Source organism: Dermacentor albipictus, chromosome 2, assembly GCF_038994185.2.
Source record: "Dermacentor albipictus isolate Rhodes 1998 colony chromosome 2, USDA_Dalb.pri_finalv2, whole genome shotgun sequence".
NCBI lineage: Eukaryota > Metazoa > Arthropoda > Arachnida > Ixodida > Ixodidae > Dermacentor > Dermacentor albipictus.
In genome coordinates, this window is record NC_091822.1 from 188,491,352 (window position 1) to 188,505,824 (window position 14,473).

Genomic DNA, 14,473 nt, shown 5'->3' on the forward strand with positions numbered 1-14,473 from the left:
GTTACAGCGCCCCAGGTTGGCTACCCAGCAAGGGGGAAGGAGTAGCGGGATAAAAAAGAGAAAGAAAGCAAAATGGAAGTGAGAGAGAGAGAGACTAGCAAAAACAAACCACGTTCACAATAGAACGCTAGCGAGAGGCGTTCTTAAAGCCTGTCATGAACACCCGTAGACCGCAGGAACCTTAGTAGCACAAATAAGGCTTTCAGCTCCGAATTTTTTTGAGAGCACTGGCCCAGACATAGACATTTTGAGAGACTGGCCCAGACCTGACATACGCCTCACCATCCCAGGAATCATGAAGAAAGCCAACATGTCCTCGTTTGCCCTTAAGCAGGCCACGTTAGAACATTTACATGAGGTGCACAGTGGCCGCGTACACGTTTACATCGACGGTTCAGTTACATCTGCAAGCGCAGCTGCCGCTGTGCTGATACCAAGAAGATCCGTCAAGATACAGCTAAAGACGTCACATGTATCATCAACGACAGCTGCTGAACTCGTAGCCCTGCGTGCGGCTCTTCATTTTATTAAGGAGGAACCATCCCAGGCATGGTCAATCTTCTGTGATTCCAAGGCAGCCCTACAGAGTGTACTCTCAGCACTGCGCCATGGATCACATGAGCAGCTCGCCGCAGAAATCAGAGAAGTCCACCATCGACTAGTTGACGAAGGACACGATATAATATATCAGTGGTTGCCTAGTCACTGTGGCATACATGGCAATGATCGAGCAGACGCAGCTGCCTGATCTGCCCATGACGGCGTCAACTGCGTTGCCATTCCTCTTTCGAGAGCCGACGCAGCGAAAAAACTTGCCACACTTGCGCGTGACCTGACATTAGCCCAGTGGAATTCATCCGATTTCACAAGTGCACGCCTCCATACTCTGGACCCTAATTTACAGCTCCATATTCCGTCCGAGCTTCCACGACGTGACTGCACCCTTCTTATCCGTCTATGGCTTGGAGTAGTATTTTCAAATGCCTACTCTTTCCTTATCGGAATGGCCAACAGCCCACTGTGTGACTTCTGCGGGTGCAACGAAACGATCGAGCATCTTCTTTGTCAGTGCTCTCGTTTTAACCTACAAAGAACTGTCCTCTCAGCCACCTTAGACCAACTGGACAAGCGCCCAATGACAGAAGACAAGATCCTTGGAACCTGGCCTACGCGAACATCAACGCGATCCGCTATGAAGGCGCTGCTGCGATACTTGAAAGACACGGGACTTTCTGACAAATTGTGACAGTACACTGTGTGGCGCAGGACTGTACGGTGACACTGCGTAAGACTAGGAATGCCTTTGCGGGTTGCGTGACAGTGCCCACAGAAATAGTTCGTGTGTACGTGCGTGTGTGTGCTTAGGTTTTTTTTCCTTTTTTTATCCTTCTTTCTTTCTCACCTATTGCATCCCCTTTCCCTTCCCCCAGAACAGGGTAGCCAACCGGAGATAATCTCTGGTTAACCTCCCTGTCTTTCCTTTGCCTTTCTCTCTCTCTCTCTCTGGCCCAGAACTTTCAGTTCTGATAGTGCACGATCGCCCATTTGGTCCAGCACTCAGCACATCGCTTGCCTCTCGGCACTATAGCGCGGGCATACACAGATAATGTGTGCGAGCGCCTCATCACAGCCACATGCATCACAGGCGGGGCTGTTGACCATTCCGATAAGGAAGGCATTACAGTTTGTAAATGCAAGGCCTAGCCACAGGCGGTACGTCATGGCCTGTTCACGTCGTGGTAACCAGGCGGTAGATGTATCTATATATCCGGAGGCAAACGACATATGGGGAAAACGTTCGAGTCCTACAGGGGCAAAGTGCTGACAGTCATGTTACGGTTATTAGAATGTGTAATCATACACAAAACGTAATTTGCTTGCGCATACCAAGCATCAGAATTAATGAGAGTTGTTCAACAAATACAACATGCTGCTTTTGCATTTCAGAGTGATGTTTCCAGTGCTGATTTTACCTATCCCCGCACGTGCCAAGAGCCACGTCGCAGGGTCTGAGAAGCACCGCATTCGCGTCCTACTCTACCTGAGCGTCATCTACGGTGCCAACACGGGCGCAATCACTACCATCACGAGTGCTGCTTCCAATGTCGTCTTCAAGTTCGCCATTGAAGAGTGCGTGGAATGCATTTATAAAGCATGTGGGTAGCACTTAGGATGCCCAAATTGCAGAATAACAGACTTATGTTTTCCTCCGAGCTGTCCAAGGAGAATATTTGGCTGCACCTTGAGGTCATAACATCAATAATGCAGCCCGACTACTGAAAAATTAGTGGGTCTGAATTGCTAGGAAACTTTCAGCTTGCTAGAGGCTAAAATACGTTCGGGAAGACACAAACAGGGAGAGAACGACTGGAATTAAGCTCTCACGGCAACCTCGGAGCAAATGCTAGCTCTAACTTGTTGCGGCGAGATCGTACAGCGGCGCTAAAAAGTTTTCAGAACGCGGCAACGGCGAACCAGCTGAAGTACACACGTCATGGCCTATGCATAAAGCCCGACGTTAACGGGAGTGCTGCGCCGGCGACGCACTGTGGTATACAACGCAAAAGGCTGCACGCTAGGACTGAGGAATATTTTGCAATTTCCAGAGCCTCGGCGTTCCTTTAATTGAGATGAGCTGGTGTTTCCCTATTGATGAAGTTACGCATGACAGTGTTTCGCATCGGCAGCCATAAACGAAGTCGAAATCAATCACAGCACAGCAGTGCTTACGCGATGCGACACTTCGTAAGCCGAACAAATCTACATTCACGATCAGAGGGATAAAACAGCAAAACAAAATTGAGATATTATTCCCAGCGTGCGCCTAGCACACAGATGCCGCTGCATTCAGCCTTTCTGAACCCAAATAAGCTATTATTATTATTATTATTATTATTATTATTATTATTATTATTATTATTATTATTATTATTATTATTATTATTATTATTATTATTATTATTATATTCATATGCGAGCACATGCTCGACGTTGCGCTTTACAACGCAGAAGCGCACTATTCTAGACATATCAGAATATATCTAGAATAGTGCCTCGGTTACAGTTGGGTAGATGATAATTTTTCACTTTCAAGAACTTTCCTCCACTTTGAGGACTTCCGTAGAACTGACTTGCCTTGCCCTGTTATGTATACGCTTGGACACATTCGAGGATCTCAGCCGCTTTAATTTTGCCTATTTGCCTGTACATATAACTGTTTAAGCGCTGACTGTTTTTCTTGCTATTCTTCAGCGTCCATGCTGAATTTATCTGATTGGAAAATGTTTGTACTCTAGTGTTAAGCTAATGTAAACAAGTACGCTGTTCATTTCATTTACATATTCTGCACGCTATATGTAAGTGCTTGCAAGCTCTGTGTTTACGAATGTGAAGATTTTTGGTACTCCCTTTTTTCCTTGATTATTCTAAACTTGTGTTTCTTTAGTATCATTTTGATGCAGGAAGCTTCCTTGGAGTTAAGTTTCGCGTACCATCAACCATAAAACAGTAAGAACAACGGGTCCTTTCTATCTTATACCACAGCTTGTACGCAGAACGGGCTCCGGTCGACTACGCGCTATGGCTATTCTTCGCCCTGCCGGTAACGATTATCAGTACGGCCATTATTTTCGTTACTGTGCTGCCTGTGTTCTTCAAGTGTAAAAGGTGAGTCCGCGAAGTGTTGAGGGAATGAGTGAGTGAGTGAGTGAGTGAGTGAGTGAGTGAGTGAGTGAGTGAGTGAGTGAGTGAGTGAGTGAGTGAGTGAGTGAGTGAGTGAGTGAGTGAGTGAGTGAGTGAGTGAGTGAGTGAGTGAGTGAGTGAGTGAGTGAGTGAGTGAGTGAGTGAGTGAGTGCGTGCGTGCGTGCGTGCGTTAGCTATAGGTAACTTTGGGTCGAATTTTTTATGCTGCAGTTCTTAGCAACAGCACTTTGACAAATACGTACACAGAGCAAGTAACGATTGAACAGAATTGCTGCAAATCTTCAGCCAGGCTGAATAGCTCGAGAAAAAGAAACATTCAAAGCGTACAATATAATTCGTGACATAGCGCAAAGAGTTGTGAAAACCGAATTGAAATGTCGTCAAAGGAACGAAGTAGTTCGGAACGTTCGTGCTTGATTTTTTAAAATATCGTAATGAGTTTACATATTAGTGTTGCAAAAAGCTGGCAGCAACGAACAAATGAATTTTTGGCACATATCTGTTGAAACTATTTGTCTGTCATGTGGTAACTGAGTAGAAGTTAAGCTGTCATGTATTTAGAGTGAATTTAGTTCTTGGTCAGCCCCTCGATCGTTTTTCGCTTTCTTGCAGACGAGATGTCTTCGGTTGCCTCAGATGGAATGCAGTTTTTCATCTTATTATAATGTACTTCTTAATATTGCAGACCAAGTGTTGGCCAAGAAAGCAGCAGCTCTGTGATGGAAGCTGTTCGTCGCAACTACGCGGCCCTCGGACCAATGAGGTACGCCAGCGATTGTTTAGAACCTCGAAGTTTGTTTAGTACACTTCAAGGGGGAGCCTCAATTGTGTGGCATTATAAGAAAGAGGAGGACAGCGAAGGGAAACAAGACATGTGCGCATGTGGTCATTCTCTGCCTTGACGTCCTTGTTAGACGCCCGCTCTGAATTGAAGGAAATGAGGTCACTGGAGGAACCCACTTCAGCAACGCGCTTTCTTTAGGGACGTTTGGATATCGAAATTTTCGAATCAAATCGAATCCGAATATTAAAAAAAAACGACCTGCACATATCGAACCGAATGTCGAATATCGAATGTCGAATATGAAACAAGCAACTTTGGAACACATTCACAACATACACAGATTCCGGCAACACGTCTACACAGATGGTTCGGTAAAACTCAACAGCTCTGCTGCTGCAGTCATCATCCCGGCAAAATCTGAAGAAATCAAATTAAAAACTTCACGCCCGACCAAATCGACGGGCAGAACTCTCGGCACTCTATACTGCACTTTATTTCGTTAAGCAGGAACCACTGCAACAATGGACAGTCTGTAGTGACTCCAAGACAGCCAGTACATACAAAGCCCAATGCACCACGGACCAAATGAACAGGTATCATCAAATCCATGACAAGGGACACAACATAATCTTTCAATGGCTTCCAGGACATTGTAACATCAGCGGTAACATCATCATCGGTGCAAAACCGTGCCATAAAGTTCATCCATTCAATGTATACTCATATGATGTCAACGTGTCATCATTGAAAAAAGAATCCGGACTGGTTACACTCGCTGATCGCCGTCGCATTTCAACTCTCTCTCTTTTTCATAAGTTTTATCATACTTCACTTAATCAACCACCATACATTATTCCCGCTGCCCGTATACCACATCGTACTGGGCATGTGTACCTAGTTGGACGCCCTCGAACTCTTACTACCACTTTTTTAGGCTCATTCTTCCTTCGCGCAGCAACAGATTGGAACGACTTACCCCATCAAATTGCCGCCATAACCTGTGCACCTACATTCATGCAAAAACTAACAGACCATTTTTTAGAATACAAAAATATGTGCGGGATATGGTATGTGTGTACTAGAAGGAATTATGTACCTAATTTTCACGTGTGTTGTAACTTATGCTCTGTTATTCTTAAACTGATGTATAATACATATATGTATGCTCACCCCTTATGTAATGCCCCTATGGGGCTTTTAAGGAAATAAAATGAAATGAAATGAAATGACCACGCCGACGTAGTCGCCCGATCTGCGCATGAAATTGGTCATCATCATCATCATCACCATCATCATCATCATCATCATCATCATCATCAGCCTGGTTACGCCCACTGCAGGGCAAAGGCCTCTCCCATATTTCTCCAACAACCCCGGTCATGTACTAATTGTGGCCATGCCGTCCCTGCAAACTTCTTAATCTCATCCGCCCACCTAACTTTCTGCCGTCCCCTGCTACGCTTCCCTTCCCTTGGAATCCAGTCCGTAACCCTTAATGACCATCGGTTATCTTCCCTCCTCATTACATGTCCTGCCCATGCCCATTTCTTTTTCTTGATTTCAACTAAGATGTCATTAACTCGCGTTTGTTCCCTCACCCAATCTGCTCTTTTCTGATCCCTTAACGTTACACCTATCATTCTTCTTTCCATAGCTCGTTGCGTCGTCCTCAATTTGAGTAGAACCCTTTTCGTAAGCCTCCAGGTTTCTGCCCAGTAGGTGAGTACTGGTAAGACACAGCTGTTATACACTTTTCTCTTGAGGGATAATGGCAACCTGCTGTTCATGATCTGAGAATGCCTGCCAAACGCACCCCAGCCCATTCTTATTCTTCTGATTATTTCTGTCTCATGATCCGGATCCGCAGTCACCACCTGCCCTAAGTAGATGTATTCACTTACGATTTCCAGTGCCTCGCTGCCTATTGTAAACTGCTGTTCTCTTCCGAGACTGTTAAACATTACTTTAGTTTTCTGCAGATTAATTTTTAAACCCACTCTTCTGCTCTGCCTCTCCAGGTCAGTGAGCATGCATTGCAGTTGCTCCCCTGAGTTACTAAGCAAGGCAATATCATCAGCGAATCGCAAGTTACTAAGGTATTCTCCATTAACTTTTATCCCCATTTCTTCCCAATCCAGGTCTCTGAATACCTCCTGTAAACACGCTGTGAATAGCATTGGAGAGATCGTATCTCCCTGCCTGACGCCTTTCTTTATTGGGATTTTGTTGCTTTCTTTATGGAAGACTACCGTGGCTGTGGAGCCACTATAGATATTTTTCAGTATTTTTACATATGGCTCGTCTACACCCTGATTCCGTAATGCCTCCATGACTGCTGAGGTTTCGACAGAATCAAATGCTTTCTCATAATCAACGAAAGCTATATATAAGGGTTGGTTATATTCCGCACATTTCTCTATCACCTGATTGATAGTGTGAATATGATCTATTGTTGAGTAGCCTTTACGGAATCCTGCCTGGTCCTTTGCTTGACAGAAGTCTAAGATGTTCCTGATTCTATTTGCGATTACCTTAGTAAATAGTTTGTAGGCAACGGACAGTAAGCTGATTGGTCTATAATTTTTCAAGTCTTTGGTGTCCCCTTTGGTGTCCCTTTGGTGTCCCTTTGGTGTTTTGTTCAAGTTTTGGTGTCCCTGAAAGTGGTCAAAGAGTATTTATTCCGCTTTCGCGAACAGACGCTGCGGCTGGGTTGAGATTGACGTCCCGTGATTGTACTTTGTCCCTGTGGGACTCGAACGTTTTCACCATGAGTCGTTTGCGTTCTTTGTCTCCGGAAATACGGATGCACCTCCCGCCTTGGTTAGCACGACGTGAACAGACCATGCTGTACTGTCTGTGGCTAGGCGTTGGCTTTACGAACTCATGTGATTTCCTTATTGCAATGGCCAACAGTCCTACGTGCGACACATGCAACATCGATTGGACGCTCGCCCATATTACCTGTGTCTGCCCGCGATATTGTGCCCAGAGACAAGTGAGGTTAAGAGTACTGGACCGGTTGGACAATAGTCCACTATCAGAACTCAAAGCTTTAGGTCAGGGCTCCGAAAGAACATCCGCGCTGAAGGCCATACTCGCGTTATTAAAGCTCCCAGGGTCTACGGGGCTTCACGATAGACTTTAGGAATGCCGCCCCATACCGCTCTATAGCGTGCGCGCTTTGTTCGTGCTCGTCCCTCTTTCTTTCTATCTCCCCTTTCCACTCTCCTTCTCTTTTTCTCCCCCTTAACCCTTTCCCCATGCAGGGTAGCTAATCGGAACTACCTCTGGTTAACCTCCCTGCCTTTCTCTGTATTCTTTTCTCTCTCTCTCTCTACTACCTTAGAATTTCATTTGCCTGGCGAAAAAGCAAATGCTCTGTTCCAATGACTAAATGACCTGCTTTCATATGCAACAATAAAGAAAAGCTTATTCAGGGCGTAGATAAAATTGCTACTGATTCTCATTCTGCGCGTCACAGATTCCATGAGGTGGCCGTCTTACTGCTGTTCACACTGCTGGTTTTTCTCTGGCTATTCCGGGACCCCATGTTCGCCAGAGGCTGGGCGACATTGTTTGGTTCCGTGTGAGTGAATTATCATTTTATTAAAGCACATCACTTTTTTAGTGGTACAGTACCATAATTATATGAATCCAGAAATTTGGTGGTTAAAACATGCGAACGTGTAGTTCAGTGCTCCGTGGCGTGCGGCGTCGCTTCCACTGTCCGGCGACAAACTCCAAGAGCTGTGACAGCATTCACAGCTGCTTTTCTGTATATTTTATTATTCCATGGTAACTTTCTGTTTTTACTGTGATAGCAACTATATGGACACTACGCGCGAATCTGCGCCAGCACCGTCTCCATGACGTTCCGTATAAAGCCCATGAGCGATACGGTTCTATTGGGCCTCGTTCGCAGTGTGCTGTGTGTGTGACAAAAAAAGCGTGCGAGAGTGAGAAGAAAAGGATGGTGGCTTGATGCGCCTAGTACTGCAGGTCACGTTTTAAAGCGCGTTTTAAAATGCAAGGGGGCAAGTGAGCGCCAGTCTCCTCCTTTAGCCCGGCCGTGGCTACGCATGGCTGTCCGCGCGACTGAGCGCATACGTGGCCCACGCGCCGTATCTTGGAGGTGATCTGCGGCGGGTGCAAATGTTCGGTGAGACGAGATGGCTGGTGGTTTCATGCACGATGTGTTCCCACCACACACCTAGTGTTAGATTGATGACGGTTACGTTTCCTGTGGCATTCAACAAGCAGTGTATCCAAGCCTATATTTTATTTTACTTATTCCATACTGAAGAAACAAAGGACGAAGCAAGAGAGGCAAGAAAAACATACCTAACTGCGAAAAATTTTCCCCGAATGTGCAATATGTGCGATACACATGACAAAATATGTCAATGCAAGAAAGAAAACAAGCAAAAACAAGAAGTTATAAGAACTTTCAAACGGAAGCAATAACCAACAGCTGTTACAAGACACGAGCCGAAATCAACTCTGCGAAATTAGGATAAATTTCTAGGTAAAGTGTTGCAGTCCGCCACAGTTCTGGGAAGTATGAAAATTTAAACAGGTTAGTACTGGCAAAGTATGGCATTACAATATTAATTCAAGGAGTGAGTTAGTTGGGAATCGAAGGGATGACAGCTGCATCGGCAATAAACGCAATGAAGGTTGAAGCTAGAGGTGACAAAAGAGGAAGTTGGGCAGGGAAAACGGGGCATAGTACCATCTGAGATGATATTAAGAAATTAGTAATTGCTGTAACGGTTAGCAGTATTGCTTTACACACAGAAATAAAATATAATGATGTCTCTCACCTGACTAGTGACCCAATGGTCCAGCGAAGTTGGCGGGGATACAACATGCTCTAGAACAAGATGTATAAAGGAAAGATCCGACATCCCTCCGCTCGTAGCAATTGCTACATAGGAACCCATACGGGTTCCTCGAAAGAAAGACCTCGCTGTTGAAGAAAAACTACCAATTACGTCAAAACTCTTGCCTTTGCTTCGAGTTGTTGACCAATTCGACTTCGCCCTGCCATCTGCTAGCCGCCTGGTTAGCTCATATGGTATAGCGGCTGCCCCGGAAAGGCGGTGGTCCCGGGTTCAAGTCCCGGACCAGGACGAATTTTTCTTTAACTGCGACGCTTTCTTTCGAGGAATCCGTAAGGGTTTCCTCTGTAGTAATTGCTACCAACGGGTGGATGTCTGATCTTCCCTTGATTAATTTCTTCTCTCCACCTTGCGAGTTTCCGCAGAACTATTACGTCACAACAAGATGAACCACAGTAATATGAACAACGCAGACGTCCGTGTTGTCGGGCTTCCTGCGGTTCCACAGCTAGCGCCGTTTTTCAAATCGTACTTCATTTGGTGTGGCACGCAGGAAACCCAAAGACGCTACTGCGGCCATGATCCCTGTCATTTTGCTCTTCATGATTCCCGCCCAACCATGGGAAGGAGCTAAAAGCCCCGGACTTGTCACATGGCCTGTTGTGCAGGCAAAGCTGCAGTGGAGCGTCATCCTGCTCATCGGCAGTGGTTTTGCGGTCGCCGACGCCATGAGGGTATTTGAATAGTTGACTGCAAAACCTTAAAGCACTAAAAGAATTAAGCACTTTGTGGCAATTCGTTACTGGCACACTCTTGCTAGCTGCCTGGCGGTAACCGTTACCCTGCTTTCTCCCGCACCGCACAATCATGAACAATGATAGGTCAAACAACAGATCTCACTGGAGCCAACGTTTCAACAAGGGCCTTGTATTCGTTTATTTATTTATTTATTTATTTATTTATTTATTTATTTATTTATTTATTTACTTATTTCAAAATACTGCAGGCCAATGTGTTGGCCCAAGCAGGTGTGGGTTACATCCAACATCTAAAGGCTTGCTCTAGCAATATGCCTTGTTATATTATTGTTAAAAATTTCAAGCCTACATTTTACTATGTCCATCTATCTTCTTTGAATAATAGGTTACCTGTGTTACCACGCTCTTACATTGAGCAAAACGAGAACAAGGGGAAAGCAGAAGCCAACGTTTCGACAAGTGGACTTCTTTCCTTCTATTATATCTGTCAGAGACACCATAGCCCATGACCAACAGCGAAACAGGTAATATAGGGCTGCTGTGCACGTCTTTGACACGCCGGCTGACACACGGGCGTTTACACGTGATTGACAGACGGCCGTGTCTGTGGCCTTGCGCACAGCACTCCTTTATTCTCAATTCGACACCCTCGCCGCTAACATAGATTCGCTCGTTGCCACACCCAACCTCCTTACGTCCTCTCCCATTCAGAAGAACCCCACCTATATATATATACTGCGGCGAGGAAATCATATGTCGCCTTGAAGAAGACAAGTCCACTTGTCGAAACGTTGGCTCCTGCTTTCACCTTGTTCTCGTTTTGCTCATCGTCTTGAATTTACATCTCCCGCCTTCCCCGGGTTTTCCCGGCATGTTCTTACGTGTATGGCGCATTACACATTTATGTGGAAGATGATATCTGATTCTGCAGCCCCATTCCAATTAAAGTAAAAGTAAATAATTTCCTACAGTAGCCGCGAGACCACGAGCTCTCATGAAAAAAGGCCGACTGATCATCGCTTTTCGTATTTCGAGGAAGGTGTTCGAATGTCGCATACATACACCGTATATATTTTCTGCGCGCAGGTCTCCGGTCTTTCTTTACTTCTCGGTCAACAGCTCGGCCACTTGTCCCACCTGCCTGCAGGTGTGCTCATGATGTGCCTCAGCATCTTGTGCTCGTTCATGTCGGAGTTCGTCAGCAACGCCGGCACTGTCACGGTTCTGCTGCCCATATTTGCAGTTCTGGTGAATAGATACAAATGCCAATATTCTCGTGCTTTGCTAGATCGCAATAATCATCGTCCGGAAGCGACCCAAACTATAATACATTAGCAAAACGCTGCTTTCTTCCTGCTGCGCATGAAAAGGTCTAGTATGGTAAATATAGTTTTTCAAAGCATGCAAAAAACCAAAATATCCCTCTTCGTAGAAGAGGAGGATGAACTTAATATTGTACGCATAGTTCGGTCAAATTGATAGCGGAAAACATAAATATTACTTGTTAAATTTCGGCAACACAATTTGTAGAGATGAACTTAGAGGTAAGGGAACTGAGTTTCCTTGTGCAATCAAAGCTTGCAGGTTATTAAGCTTGTAAAATCTCGTCAGAAAATTCGACAACAGTTCTGAGAGCCGTGCTCGAAATTGGGCCCTGCTGTGCACGGGCATAGAACTAGGGACCGAAGGTCGTATGGCGAAAATATTGCCAGAAGTAGGGTATTGCACTCCTGATGGTCGAAGCGCCAAGCATGTGGGACGAAGTTAAAAAAGATTAATCGCTGCGAAAGTGTCGTTGATTTCTGCTTGGATAACTCAATATTTTATGGAGCATAAAGCCAGTTATAAAGACTGTGGATGCACAAGTAGGCAAGAAACTTCCTTTGAGCAGTCGCTGAAACAAATTACGAAGTTCAGTACAAGTTTGTAACATATAAGCCTCAAAGAGGCGGTCTTTTTTTTTCGTTGACCTCCAAGGCTGAAGACCTCCACGTAAACCCTCTGCTCCTAATGATACCGGCGACACTCACCAGCAACTTTGCCTTCCTGCTGCCAGTGGGGACTCCAGCAAATGCCATTGTTTACGAGCACGCACACCTGACGGTGTCCGACATGGTGAGTTGGCCTCATAAAACAGAGAAGAAAGCATTACATACAGAACTTCAAAGAAGCGGAAATATAGTATGCAGCTTCCTTTGTGTGACCCAACGCTAGCAACGCAGCAGCAGGAGAGTTTGGCAAAAGGTCTAGTGAGCAGCAAAATATGAATAAAAAATAATGAGCTATTTCACTGTGTGATGGTGGATGACCAGCGAAGCTGTGTCGCACACGAAAAATATGTGACACAGAATTTTTAACAAAGGTACCAACACATTTGTTCTCTTGATCAGTGGTCAGCGTGACGAAAGGTACGCCCATACATTTATTTTTCTACATTCGCGTTCATTCGCGTTATGCGTTCGTTATATACATTCGTGTTTTCATTTCGCGATATATTGAGGCAAAGAATTTGAGACCAAAATCACCGCACCTACTGCAAGTGTGTCAGTGCCGTCAGCGTCTTCGCAGAGGCAGGGGCAGTATGCGAACGCTGATACCATACATGCTGGTACGATGAGAGGCAACAGAGCCAGCTGTAGAAGAAGCCGATGAACGCATCAGCAGTGGTACAAACCATTGCTGACGATGATGGCTTTTGCTCACACAGATTTTTTCGACAGACACGAAAAATGCACGGAACCCTAGCCATAAAGAGCTTCGCTGTAAAAAAACATTGCAAAATAGTCTAAAGGAATTGCCTTATGTTTCTTTGCTTAGATTACATGGTACAGCAACACCACCAACAAAGAACGATTCACAACTGCTTCAACATGGTTTTATCCTTCCTATCTTTCTTATCGCTTGTATCAAGGTCGACCACTGCATGTCACTTTGCCTCCAATTAGTGTGGACCTTTATGACAAGGAAATTTGTTGTTGCTATAAGTTATTGTCGTAATAGGACATTTCCTTACTTATTGAGAAGCAAATTGTTCTAACGATGAGATGCCTTTCATGCATAGGGCCCTATAACGTAAATCTATTACAAACCTTTCTATTCAAATTCTGCAATCCACGTGACTGGCCGCGTGGCAATTTTGCGTGTATTCACAAGCTTCTTTCACGCTCCGAAAAAAACTTTTATGTAGCACGTATTGAGCACCAAAAAGGTGTAGCGGGAGCTTCTCATGCTGCTCTACAATTTTCTCATTGACACTTTTCATATAAATATAATAACTGAGAAGGTGAATAATTAATTAAGATTATTTATCTAATTAGGAGGAGTGGAAAAAAATAATCTGAGCATTTCCAAGTGACGGCAAACAACATTGCCTTGGTTCTGTCCAGCTACGTGGCATTTGCATATTTTAAAAGTTTGGCTCAAGTTATGTGGGACAGCCACTACATAGAAAGAGCTACTGATGTGTATGTAGGGCGTGCAATGAAAGATGTTTGAAATTTCTGTGTTCGCAGGTCCTTCCTGGTCTTCTAGTAAAGGCTATCACAATATTCACAACTGTGGCCGTGACCTTCGTGCTCGGCGACCCGATCTTCGGCATGTTCAGCGAAGCGGACTGGGTGCGACCCGTCGTCGCAGCCAACATCAGCGGCAACACTACTTCGGCCGCACGTTAGCCACGACGTCAGCAGTACTTTCGCATGTGACTCTGACGTTGCGCAATCGGTTGAGCCGCTGTGGTGGCACAGTGGCTATGGCGTTATGCTGCTGAACAAGAGGTCGCGGCGGCTCCAGTGTTGCCTCGGGATGTTCAACCCTCCGAATCAATCAATCCGCTAGCTGTTAGCACGAAAGGACATGCGTTGCCAGTAGTGTTCGTCGCACCGGAGAGGACGCTAAGTAGAAGTGCAGGGTCAAGCCGGCGTGCGCGAACTTGTGCCAGTCTGCGGCTGCGGTGAGATTTGCGATGACACTTGCTAACAGGCCGGGTTGCTAACAGGCTCGCTTATGGGGTCGAAAATAAATGTTCACTTGCGTACTATACTCTGGGTTTACGCTGAAGATAAGAAAATGTGACGACGGGGATCAAGAGAAATTTACGGCGAGAATGATGAAGCGCTCATCGTGATTTTCTCGTCAGTCGTGGTTCTTTACGACCGTTTTGCGCTCGAACGCTAGACTACCAGCTCGCGTTTCTATATTACCGAAACCTTGAGAGGCCCAATGTTCTTAGCTCGCGAAAGTGCTTCACTGGCGTACTGTCTTAAGCGAAAGTACTCCTTGCCTACCACATGGGGAAATAGCTTACTTAAGGCTCGGTCCTTAAAGATGAAAGCGAGTGTGCGCTTTAGTACTCGCGTGTGTCTCCTCATCTTTCAACCTTAATTGTG

The 14,473-nt window shown here is 45.3% G+C and overlaps 1 protein-coding gene across 1 annotated transcript in view; it reads left to right on the forward strand.

Moving 5' to 3' along the window:
- Positions 1–14,254, forward strand: part of LOC135919203 (solute carrier family 13 member 2-like) — a 34,455-nt gene extending 20,201 nt beyond the window's left edge. Inside the window, exons 6-13 of the mRNA XM_065452910.2 lie at positions 1,948–2,130; positions 3,544–3,666; positions 4,388–4,465; positions 7,968–8,072; positions 9,881–10,061; positions 11,172–11,333; positions 12,063–12,200; positions 13,598–14,254. Of these exons, the coding sequence (XP_065308982.2) occupies positions 1,948–2,130; positions 3,544–3,666; positions 4,388–4,465; positions 7,968–8,072; positions 9,881–10,061; positions 11,172–11,333; positions 12,063–12,200; positions 13,598–13,759 (1,132 nt within the window). The 3' untranslated portion in view covers positions 13,760–14,254. The remainder of the gene's footprint in view (positions 1–1,947; positions 2,131–3,543; positions 3,667–4,387; positions 4,466–7,967; positions 8,073–9,880; positions 10,062–11,171; positions 11,334–12,062; positions 12,201–13,597) is intronic.
- The last annotated feature ends 219 nt before the right edge of the window (positions 14,255–14,473 follow it).